The sequence below is a fragment of the Bos indicus genome, chromosome 21 (genome assembly GCF_029378745.1).
Source record: "Bos indicus isolate NIAB-ARS_2022 breed Sahiwal x Tharparkar chromosome 21, NIAB-ARS_B.indTharparkar_mat_pri_1.0, whole genome shotgun sequence".
In the NCBI taxonomy this organism is placed as follows: domain Eukaryota; kingdom Metazoa; phylum Chordata; class Mammalia; order Artiodactyla; family Bovidae; genus Bos; species Bos indicus.
Window position 1 is genome coordinate 44,383,672 of NC_091780.1, and position 12,761 is coordinate 44,396,432.

The following is a 12,761-nucleotide window of genomic DNA, read 5'->3' on the forward strand; positions in this document are numbered from 1 at the left end:
ATCAAAATCCATGCTTCTCACCTGAGACCCTTAGAAAGCTTCTCTTCTAAAACTGCTGCTCTTGTCTGTCACATGCCAATTACGTCTTTTTACATGAGAGACATCCCTGTCAGAGCTGGGATAACCAGAGCACATTTGCCAGCCCTTGAGGTCACATGGCCATGGTACGTGTGTACTGGGGATTAGTTTGTTAGGTAGCCTCTGAAAGGGCCCGTGTGGCAGGTTACTTCTGCCCCTGTCCTCATAAAGGCATGTTAAAGCAGAAATCTTTATCAGAAATTAAACTCTTTTCTAAGTTGTCTTCTCTCCTTCTCCCTCACCACCCTTAGCACCATACCCCCATGCTCTTGAAATAAAGTGTAAGGAGCAGTTATTATTTCGATTTTCAATCTAGATTTCACTGGGGCAAAATCTGACCTCAGAATTCCTCTCACACCAGTTGTCCTGGTTTTAATGAAGGCTGCTCCTGTATATTCTCAATCGCTCAGTCGTGTCCAACTCTTTGCAACCCCATGGGCTCCTCTGTCCATGGGGATTCTCCAGGGAAGAATCCAGGCAAGTGAGTTGCCATTTCCTTCTGCTCCTGTATATATTGGCAATCTAACCCATGGGGTGGGGGAGTGCTGTGTTCACTGCCCAGCCAGAGCAAGACAAAGTGCTCACCTTCATAGCTCATGTAGAGCTGTGTCTCCCATTTCATCCCCTAAGGGGAACCACGCTGCTAGGGTCTCTAAAGTATCCACTAAGTGTTTACCTGTGAAAGTTCCATATACCAAAAATGATAACAATTTCTAATGATGCCTGAATTATTCGCCTTTCTACAGTTAATGTGGTTCCTTCCTTCCTGGGTCAGGGTTTCTTGGACCCCAGCCCTAAAACACAGTTCACTTTTCTGGGAAGTTGCATTTTTCCTCGGCTGTTGCAAACACAATCTCACTGAACAAAGCTGAATTCTTAGAGCTGAGTTTGTGATGTGGATTCTGATGGCTTCACGTTAGTTCAAGTCTCTGAGGACTGGGGCCAATAAACGTGAAAGGGACCCTAGTAGATTGCCATACTTTTCCATTTCCACCAGGATGAAAAACTGCTATAAATTAAGTCTAACCTTAAATGTATAATCTGTCCTTGGGAGGAAGGAAAAAAAGGCGGGGGGGGATATAGCATCTTCAAGCTCTCGGCATCCCTTACGAGAAAAATTGGTTCTAAGGGTCTCTGATCTTGTGTTTTAGTAAAATAGAACTGCACGGCTGACTGACAGTTCTGATCTAAAGCATTTACGTTTAAGTTTTGATCTCTCTGCTTTTGATTAAAACTAATGAGCTCATTTAATTCAAAATGGGAATCTCTGATAAGAGAAATAAGGTTGATGTGATTGGATTAGAGGGGCAAATTAAACTCTTAGAGCAGAAGTTTGTGCTTATATAGTGTATTAAAAAGCTGTTGGCGTATTATGGCGTGTTAGATGATGAGAAAAATTTCATAGTAATTCATATTTAATCAGAAGAAATGAAAGTACTAAATATAACATGGCTCTGCTTTTCCCTCGAGTGATAAAAAGCTGTACATTTAAAATGACATCAGATCCGTGCTAAGACAAAAAAAGAAGAAAATCTTGAGAGAGACACATAAGAAGGGACACTTGTCAGTGCTTCCATCACCCCAGAATAGAAATGCCATAAATATAGGAAAATAGAGTCAGATAAAGGCAAGAATAATACAAGCCCCCAACCACCAATAGTAAGGCTTCTCTTATTATCTCACTCTTCTTTCATCAGAGCATCAAATTTAATATAAAAAAATAGATATTTCTCCCCCTTAGAAATATATGGAATATGTTTCATAATTTGAAATTGAAAAGCTTGTTTTGCCTATTTTTCTTTGTTTTTTAATAGCTATTTTCTCACCTACTTAATTCTTAAATCTCTTTATTACACATATTTCTTGACCTTCATCCTAGAGAAAATTAGTGTTCTTGTAGAGCTGCTCAAAATGTTTTGTTGTTGAAATTTTTTTTAACTTTAGAATAATAAGGAAAACTTTAAAGTATATTTAGAAGAGCAAAATTAGAGTCTTTTTAGGCTTTAAAACCCCCAAGTTAATTTCTTTTCAGGAAAGTATTTAAATGTATAAAATACCATAGAAGCTTATTTCTAAAGAAAATAGATTTGCATTGCCTCCTGACCTGCATAAAGGTGGTTTTAGATCAGCAAGAATGAAAACTACCATTTTAAGTTTTATAAGTCAAAACATACTCTGCTTAATCTTAAATACATTGAAAGGGAAAGAGTAGCTGTCTTAAACTATGATTTTCTCAGAAGCAAAGAGGTAGAAACACAGAGGATGTTTTCTATTCTGGGCTGGGGAGAAGCTGCCGCTAGTGACAGCAAGAGCAAGTTGATCTTGGGAGTCGTTTTTGTTTTTATCCATATAGCCCATTCTCAGCCCTCTATCTCCAGTCGGTTGAGAAGACTTCAGGCCTCTTATTCCCCATAATGAAGGAAAATAACTCAGAAGGGCAAGGACACTGGCCAGGGTATGGCTGCCCCAATCTTGGTGGTGTCATGGTGCTCAGAACTTGCCAGCAAGCAACTGATCCAAGAAGGGATTTGCAGGGAGAACAAAAAGCAAGTTGTCCTGACTCTGATCAGAAGCATTTCCATCTGAGTCTTGGTTGATCCCATAAATCTCTGGGGTCCTTCTTTTTCATGACTGTTCTGTCCGTGAGCACCAGCCAAGCCTCATGATATGCTACAATTACTATCAGACCCCACTTGGAAAGCTGCTGAAACCTAAAAAGACCTGAAAAGCTCTTGCTCAAAACCAGAATGGAGTTTCTTGGGATACATTAATTTTTCTTTTTTATTTTCTGCAAAGTAAACATTTTCTAGATGAGATAAATTGATTACTACGCTCTTAGCACGCATCAGTCATTTATTTTTAGTGAACTCAAGGATTGCACCTGAGCAGTAGCTGAAAGGGGCTGTGTAGAGATCTAAATCATGTGTATGTATTTTTATATTCTTCAGTGGAATCAACCAGCCCCAGTCTGCTCACCACTGACAACACCCTTGAGCGTTCCTTTTTCATCCGAATGAAATCTACTCTGACCAAACGCGGCGTGCACATCAAATCATCAGGATATAAGGTAAGCTGGGTTCCAGCAGGGGTGAGACTCCTGTCTCGGGTCCATCCTAGGTCATTTGCATTGCGTGTCCCAGCTGCTTTGGGTCCACATGATCAATACATGTGACTGTGAGCAGCGCACAGGGTTCTTAGTTATCTTCCTGTCTCAAGGCAGGGGACTCATTATATCTCACGTTCTCACTTCAGACAGTGCTGGCTCACTAAATGCTTCAACAGAGTGTCTTTTCTTAAAACACATGTTAATAATGCATCAAGTGCTTCAGCACATGCTGGAAATTCACTTTGATGGAGAAGGTGAGCCAAATTCACATTAGTCCTTAAGATGACTATTCTAGAACTACTACTATAAAAATTCTACTTCTCCCACCTCCCTCTTCCAATCCCCTCTTTCTCTTTAGAGAAAGACTGTCCATTTGAAAAAAAAAAAAAAACATCTTGGCCACCAAGATTCATACATGTAGATAAGAAAATCAGGTTGGATGTCAGAAATCGTAATTTTGAAATTAACAGTGGCTGAACGTTCATTCGCACCTTAGCATAGATAGGACACTCCACATACAGAAAACATGTTTCATGCAAGAGCAAAGACCAAGTCCAGAGTCATAATCTACATTATTTTACCATTCTAAAGTTAAGAATATAAAAGCTCTAATCTTGGGAAATTCCAACATTTCAGTTACCATAGCAACATAAATTAAGACCTATGAAATTCATGAAATGCCTTTGGCAACCTGAATCTTATCAATTTTACAACACGCTAACCAATCTCTCAAACAGTATTTATTATATGAGGAGGGCGAACTAATGGAATGCACTATGGCTGTTGCCAGTGTGACCTCTTCCCATTGGAGAGTCTAGAGCTTGCAGTAGCCCTGTTCTTGTGGGTTAGTGCTCTAGCCTTGCCAGGGATAGTAACAATCATTCTCATCAGGCTTTGAAAACCTTATATAAGTCATCAGGACAGGAGCAGCTACAGAAAAGTCAGAATCAGACATTTTCTTTGATATTAATTCTTCTCTAAAAAAATAAAGCAGTGGCAAAGCAGGTCTTTCTAGGGACAATCTTTAGATGGGCTGTCCCACAGCCCAAAGGGCACATTGGGAACACCCTTAATTTTTAACAGGGATCGAGGCAAGGGAGAGGTAGGTACTTGGGCAGCACCGGGTGCATTAGCTCCACCTACAGAGTGATTTGTAGTCCTGTGACAAAGGGGCACGTCGGAGGACAGAAAACGGACTATCTTATGCCAATTTTGTATTTTCCTGCCTCACTGAAACACTATACATTTACTAGTTGTTAGCTGTGTAGTCTCAGCCAGTGTGAAATTCTATAGGCAAACTATTAGATGTAGCGAGTATTGTCATGTTAATGCTAGAAAGATGCATTATTGGTATTCCAACTTTTCTCCATTTTAGTTCTTCATCTTTCCCAGTTTGTACTGGTTTGTAGCAGGCATATCCCAGAAGGAAAGAAGGGTGGAAGGGGTGAGGTATATTTTGAAAAAGCAATATCTAGTATAATTCAATATCATTAGATAACTTAATTGTTTGAAAACCAACAGAAAATTATTACTACATTCATACAACAAACTAGAGATTATAAAACTTTGCAGCATCTTAGCTTTGCCACAAAGTAGGAGGTGTGGTAAAAATAATAACAACATAGAGAAATAGTGTGAGTTCCAATCCAGGCAAGAGACTAAGTGGCTTGGGTTCTGTTGGTCTGTCCCGTCATTCGGGCAGCTCAGGCAACCTGTTTTGCTACATGATCTGAAATTTCTTAAATACTGATACAATATTCATTCATTATTTCGACAAATATATAAATATATTTGTGGAGCCTGAGATCCTAAACTCAGCACTGAACAACAAAAAGTCCCTTCTAACTGCTAACAAGCAGCAAGGAAAAAGAACACAATAAGTAAATAAATAAAGTGATTTCAGAGAGCAATGAAGGCTAAAAGAGTAGCTAACATTTGTGCTCACCACAGTATGCTGAGTGTGCGACAGTTTGTATGTCTTTGCGACTGTCCAAGAAGGAAGTATTTTCATTGTTTGCATTTTACAGATGAAGAAACTAAGCCTTGAGAGGTTAATTAAACACCCAAGGTCATACACTGGGAAGGACAAGGCTGGGGGTTTAACTCTGGCAGTCTGGCTCTGCATCCCCTGCACTTAGCCACAAGGCCACACTCTTTTAGGCAAAGAGTAAAGCAAGGTAATGTGAGGGAATGGCTGATGGGGACCACATTCGATAGGCTCACTGAAGGTCTCCCTGAGTGACATGTCACCTAGGAGAGGTGAATGAAAAGGCCCTCCATGAAAACATAAATAGAAGAAGAATGTTTCTGGAGCTCCTCTGGTTTAGGATTAAGACACCTTGCTCTAAGAAGGGAAACAAAATATTAAAAAGTACAACCTTGAACATCTAGGATTAGAAGAGATTTAGAAGCTGTTCCAGTTTCAATCAAATTATATCATGTTAAAGTGATCATAGTCAAAGATCTCTCCTGGTAAATGTCACATTGCACTTGAAAATATGTGGGTTATTTTCAAATATCTTTTGATATTGATCTCTAACATAATTCCACAGTAATAAGAGAACAGACTCTGTATGATTTCAATACTTTTAGACCATGAAATTTCTGCACCTGGTCTTAAGTCTCTGGATATGTTCTAGGGTCTCCTAGTTTATAGTCTATGGGAACTTGTATCCTACTCTTGTGTGAAAATTGTATAAATCTTAATTGTGTTGATAATGCTTTTCAGGTTTACTCTATTCTGCTACTGCTCTATACCTTCCTTCTATTAATTTCTGAGAGTTTCATAGTGAAACTCCAACTAATAATCTTAGTTTATTGACTTACAACAAGTGTAAAACATAGTGGAACTATATGTAACTTTGTTCTGTATTTTCCAAGTCTCCTGTAAATGTGTTAACATATTTTCATAATTTACAAAAATAAAAAAGATGAATTATATCGTGTTAAAGTGATCACAGTCCTCTGACAGTACCATCTTTCTCAACATATCCTGCGAGGCTCCATCCAGTGCTGATTCCCTCCCCAGCACTGCTCACATGAGAGCTGCTTCATCCCCTGTTCCCCCAATAAGATGAATCACCCAGCAGATCCAGCTCTCCCCCTCCTCCTCCACAGTGAACTTCCCTCATTAATTAACCTTGTCTGGAAGTGAGTGGAAGAGCTGATGAGAAGCCGTGACATGACACAGCTGAATAACATCCCTATTTATCTGTTCATTCTCAGTAAATAAATCTAACAGCTTATAAAACATTCAAATAAAACTGGTAATCACCCCCCCCACCACACAATAAACACAAATAAAAAGAAACAGCGATGATAATTTCTCCATACTCCCAATATTCTCCCTAATTTATTACCATTGTTTGCTTATTTCTTTCCCCTTAGTTAAAGATTCAAGATGTTAAGCCTTGCTCGATGCAGGTCACTACATTTTCCTCCATTTTTTCCCATGACCTTGGCACATGGGCTGTTCTGACTTTCTCCGTAACTTTTCAGGGTCATCATTGTTGTCACGGACAGTAATAATGGTAACACAAGTGCCACTTACTGAAGCCTGGCAGGGACTGTGCCATTTTCTACTGATTTTACCCAAGCCCCACAACTTCATATAAAAACGTCCTCTGTGCCGGGCATTGTTCAAGGCTTACATTCTCTTATTATGCCTATTTTGCAGGTGGTGAAGCTGAGACTTCCAGAGCTTCAATACTTTGCCCACGGTCATTCTTATAGTTCTTAAGTAGCTCCTAAGGAGTCAGGATTGAGCCAGGCATTTAGGCTCCAGAGCCCTGTCTGCTCACTGCTCTGTGTCAGTGCTTAACATATGAAGTCCAAAGAAGGGCTCGGCACAAAATGGACCTCAACAAAGGAAAAATAAATTTAAATTTTTAAAAGAAAAACCTCTTGCTTGATTAAGACCTTCCCTTGGTATCTCAGCAGATTCCACAGCACCAGTTTACAGAGATTTACCTTTCTTTCTAGGGTATATGATACCTGCTCATATAGCCATGGTCAAGAATTCTAGCCAAAGAAGTGCCAACCAGTATCTGCTAATCAGGTTGACAGTGGTATATAAATTGGAGTTGCTTCCACACCCCAGGCCTCAGGAAAGTTGCCCTCTCTTCTCCAATGAGGTTTCCCTGCTGTGAGCTGACATTCCTTGTCTCTGTCTCCATTTGCTGTGTTATCTGATGGAGTGAAAGTGTTAGTCACTCAGTCATGTCCAACTTTTTGTGACCCCATGGACTGTAGCCTGCCAGGCTCCTCTGTCCACGGAATTCTCCAGGCAAGAATACTGGAGTGGGTAACCATTCCCTTCTCCAGGGGATCTTCCCCACCCAGGGATCGAACCCAGGTCTCCCGCATTGCAGATGGATTCTTTATCATCTGAGCCACCATCTAGACCAGCCACTTTTTAAGCCTTCGGGGCTTCGTTGTTGGCCACCTATCTTCACATAATGGGCCTCTCCTTTCAGTTGCAGTGCATCAATATTCTACCTTCTTGAGTAGGTCTAGGTCTGGGGGAACTTCCTAGGTATAGCACAGTAGAGCAAAAGGAGATAATGTAATCAGGGAAATAAGAGAAGGAAGGACTCACAGGGTTGCCTCCTTACCTCCTGTCCCTTGGATGGGACCATTCCATTTTATACTCTATTCGTAAATGCCCACCAGCAGCACTGTCATTTCTAGAGTATTTATCCACATACATGATGATATCCTGACGTCTCAGGGTGTGGTGGAACATCCTGGTCTGGGAAACAGACAGATAGAGAATCTCTGTTATGTTGATACCGTGCTGAGAATCACTCCTTAAAAAGCCTCAAATTCAGGAGTTCCCACTCTGACACACGCAAACATTACTAACAGAGGGTGGGAGAGCTCCAGATACTTAAAAACAAGCAGTTTCCCCATCTGGGATAACTTGGCTATGAATTTGCCTGTAGCTACGTGTTAAGCCAAACGATTCCTGAAACCTATCCAGCCTTGTCATGGTCTAAAGAGTCAAAGTATAAATAATAATAGAGAAAAATACTTTGTAGGCTCACTAGTTTATTCAGCCTGCTGATATAATTCAGCTTTAAGACTCTTTTATCAATATCCAAACATGAAGTAACAAAAGCAGAAATTTAGAGGGTGCTAATTAGCTACAGGAAATGCTTTTTGTCTATTCTAAGCCCACAACCATTGTCATGTTTTAAGTTAGAAACTTCTCTTGTTCATTTTTTAAAATTCATTATTGTATCTGTTCTGTAGAGTAAGGCCTCTCCATAATTTTACCAGTGATTTGTTTTATTCGGGGTGTCATAGATGCCCATGGGGCTTCCCCGGTGGCGCTAGTGGTAAAGAATCCACCTGCCAATGCAGGAGACATAGATGTGGGTTTGATCCCTGGGTTGTGGAGATTCCCTGGAGGAGGGCATAGCAACGCACTCCAGTATTTTTAGCTGGAGAGTCCCATGGACAGAGGAGCCTAGCAGGCTACAGTCCATGGGGTTGCAAAGAGTCAGACATGACTGAAGCAACTGAGCACTAGATGCCTTTAAGGATTTGATGAAATCTGTAGCACCTCTCCCAAGGTAAATGTATTTTGCATCAGGAAGTTCTTGAATCACTGAAGTGTATCCAGTGATTTCGGGTTACAAAACGCTATTTAATGTGATTAATCTTTGATACTTATTAAGAAATCAAGTTAGTGCATCTTCCAGAACATATTTCACCAATATTACAATAGTCATTTCCTTCCTCCTCATTTCTCACTCCCTTATGTCCATTTAGTGTTAATAATACGTACTGAAGTTCTGTGACAAAAGACATCAACTCCTAGAGTACAGAAGGACAAAGAGAAGATTTCCATTCTGACCCCCACATGCACACAGAGATAATCTTCTGAAAAAGTACTTGTCAGAAAATATTTTTATAAACATAATACTGACTATTAAAAGATTCAATCTGTAGTTGAGAATTATTTCCTGTGGCACATGGTCCCCTGTTTCCTGTTCACTTTAGTGTGCAACAGAGTCACGTCACCAGGATTTTCAATGTCAAGCTAGGTCAATTTTGGAATTGAAGGCTTTTCATATGCAAACATATTCCTGATTGAATGCGTATACTGACAAGACTCAAGATGATAACAAACTAGAAGGGAATTATTACTGTTTCAATCATCTGGAATTTTAGTTCTTCGTTTAAGTCTTATTAAACCAAGTCTATGATACTAAGATATCAACCCCTCCCTCTTGATCACCTCCCACTTTAATGTGCTGCCAAAATCAGTTGAATCCATCTGCTCTTATTGCCATTCCTCCAATTTAGTGCCTTTTTTCCAGATCTGTCACGAGAAACCCCCAAATTACCTCCCAGAAAATTTACTTCTCCAATCTGTCCTGAACTCAGCTCCATGGAATATCTTCCCAAAGTCTCAGTGATCATTTACTTCTCTGCTCCTAAGACTTCAATAGTTCACAGTGCCAACATATTCAAGAATCTGATCCTTGCCCACTACCATCTCCATCATTCTTTCTTAGAACTCCGAATACTGATGCTCTAATAAAATCAGTCCAATCATCTTTCTTGAAATACATTTGCATACTCACACTGCTATCCTTTTGACCATGATATTATTTTTCCCCTAAAAATGCCTTTCTGCCACACTTCCACCTGGAGAACTTTTACTGAACCAATATGGCACCACTCAAACATCACTTCTTTTTGCATTTCTCCCAATCCACCTGTCCCTTCTCTGTGCTAAAATAGCATTTTTAGTTTTTACTAAAGCCCTCTGTGCCTTGGTTTTCTCACCTGCAAGATAAAACTCTTAATAGCATATAACCCAAAGAATCTTCCTACAGATCAAACGAGATAACACAGGTTCTGCTATCTTCTCTCCATTTTATAAAGCACTTTCATATAACCTCATGTGAACCTCACAATTTTTGGTAATTATCTCCTTCCAATTTTTGAAGACAGGTTAAAAACTGAGCCATAGAAATATGAATTGACTCGTCTAGAGACATGTGAATGGTAAATGGCAAAACTGAGAGAAATATCCAGATCCTCTCATTTCAGATTCCTTCTTCATTCCTATATACTGCAGTAGATACTGGGTACTTTCTTATTCTGCTTTCTTCCCTTAGCACCCAGCACAGTATGCTGCATGTAATTGCCATTCAATACATATTAGCTGAATAGAATTGCATGCTGTCTTTCTTCTGAAATAGCAATGAAAATGTTGACAGTCCTGAGTCCTATAACATACTACTACAGAACCTGCTAATTGACATCAGTGTCTTTTAGATGTGACCGTTCGATCAGCTATGCACCCAGATGATTATACCATGATCTGGCTCGCCTTCTCCATCTTGCCTACTAGGATATCATCATTCTTTACCAGTGCACCTTCTGAAAATCAGAATGTACCACATCTATAGCATTCCCTTGAGCTATCAGCTGAGAATTCCTTTTAGAAAACACAGTCATCTTAACCTCATTTATTCATCATCACTTCATACTGGCATCTGTTTATCACCATTTTCTTTCTATTAAATCATCTTTCAAGGCTTTTTGTCTGGATATTAACATTTTGAGGCTCTATGTCTCTGAAAAGTGTAACAGTATTCAATAATAACCTGCCTTCCGCTGCAACTCAGTGATATGTTAAAGATTGCTTAAAAACATGTTAAGTGTTGTTGTGGGAAGACTGGTTCTTTCTTTGCCCAAGAGGCTAATTGGTTGGGAAGAGTTTTAATTGTACCAAGAGAAGTTCAGCTTGGGGGTACGCCCAGCACTGGGCTTCCCGGGTGGTGCTAGTAGTAAAGAACGCAGGAGACATAAGAGACTCAAGTTCAACCCCTGGGTCGGGAAGATCCCCTGGAGGAGGAAATGGCAACCCACTCCAGTATTCTAACCTGGACAAACTCGTGGACAGAGGGGTGACAGTTCATATAGTCATGAAGAGTCGGACATGACTGAAACAAATTAGCACACACACACAAGCACACACAGCACTAATGTAGGGGACAGTGGGGTTTTGGTCCTTCTCTGGAGGTTTCTAAAAGCATACATGGAATTCATCATGTAGGAGTCTCTCCTCCTACACAAGTGTGAACAGACTAGATACCATCTGGGTGTTTCTTCCTACCTGAGGTTGAGAAACATTCCAGGTGTCCGGACATATCAGTGCTTCCCCTGAAGCCTCGCTTCAGCTCTGTGTTGTCTTGAAGTGACAACTATGGTATTCCAAGCTTCACAAAATGTAACTGTCTTGTCAAATCAATAGACGAATTTTCAGGGAAGACCAAAAATTCTGTCAACCCATTCAGCCTTTCTAAGACTACGCATATATTGCCTTTCAATCAACCCAGACACCCAGAATAAATTGAAGGAGAAAAAACTTCCAGAGTAGAACTTACAGGCAGAGGTTATCCTGATGAAAAATGCAAATAGAGGAGAGAACCAATAAAATCAAATTTTTAAAATCCTATTATCTCGTTTTAGTCCCTGCTCACCTCTGCACAATGGTCCATTACAATGCGGTTTCCAGTGTCATTTTAAATATAACTGACATTGTTTCTGATCTTAAAGAATTTACTTCCCATTACCAAGGCATGACAGAAGTTCTAGCTTGGGATATGTCATTTCTGCCGGGACTAATCAGCTAGCTATTTTACCAACTAGAGGCATAATCACTAGCCATTCTGTGAAGTGTCTGTAAACTCTAAGTATGTCAGTAACTGCAGTCCAGGCATGCCGCTCACTTATAGGTAGCTCCTTTTCCATTATACAGCTTTTATAAAGCAGGTAGACAAACAAGAGCATCCCATTTTTGAGTAATTCTAGATCTTTCCAGTTTGGTTTCCTGTGTCTTTGCTACCTAAGAATAATGAAAATGACGATCAGTTTGAAAATGATGTCAATGATGCAAAGATTAACGACCTTTCTGTATATACGGTTATTTAACTAATGAATGCCCTTCCAAAATTATGATAATTTCTTTGTAAGTATATTCTCAAGCTACTGGATTTTTATAATATCATCTACCATGAGGCTTTGGCCAATTAACACATGTATACCTGTGGTGGATTCATTTTGATATTTGGCAAAACTAATACAATTATGTAAAATTTTTAAATAAAATAAAATTTTTTTAAAAAGTCAAAAAAAAAAAAGATTTTTAAAAGAAAGAAAAAAAAACAGACTTTAGAACTAAAAATTAAACAGAAGCACAGTTCCTCGTTTTTTCAGGCTCAGCACTCTTTGATGTACTGATGTACTGAGCTGCCTCAACAACAGTTGTGAAGGTCCACAATTTCTGTTTCTCTAAAGTAATCTCTGGATCCAGTGGTCCAAAGCAACAGTTACCTAACTTTGCAGATTTCAAGGGTTTCAAGATACGTCCCTTTTCTAACCCTCCTTACCTCAAAACCACCTTACTGAAGAGTGACTAAGCCCATAGGCTATTACATCAGACAGCCAAGGATTTAAACTTGGTCCTGCCTTTCCTGACTCCGTGACCTTAAGTATATTGTTTAACTTCCTTAAGTGTCTGTCTCCTCTCCTGTAAAGTGAGAGTGCCAATAGA

At 39.7% G+C, this 12,761-nt stretch overlaps 1 protein-coding gene across 7 annotated transcripts in view; it reads left to right on the forward strand.

Annotated features, from left to right (window-relative positions):
- The window catches only part of NPAS3 (neuronal PAS domain protein 3), a 957,609-nt gene that overhangs the window by 882,271 nt on the left and 62,577 nt on the right, over window positions 1-12,761 (forward strand). For all 7 annotated transcript variants that reach the window (XM_070775448.1, XM_070775441.1, XM_070775442.1 and 4 more), the window contains one exon: window positions 3,027-3,145. In XM_070775448.1, the coding sequence (XP_070631549.1) occupies window positions 3,027-3,145 (119 nt within the window). The remainder of the gene's footprint in view (window positions 1-3,026; window positions 3,146-12,761) is intronic.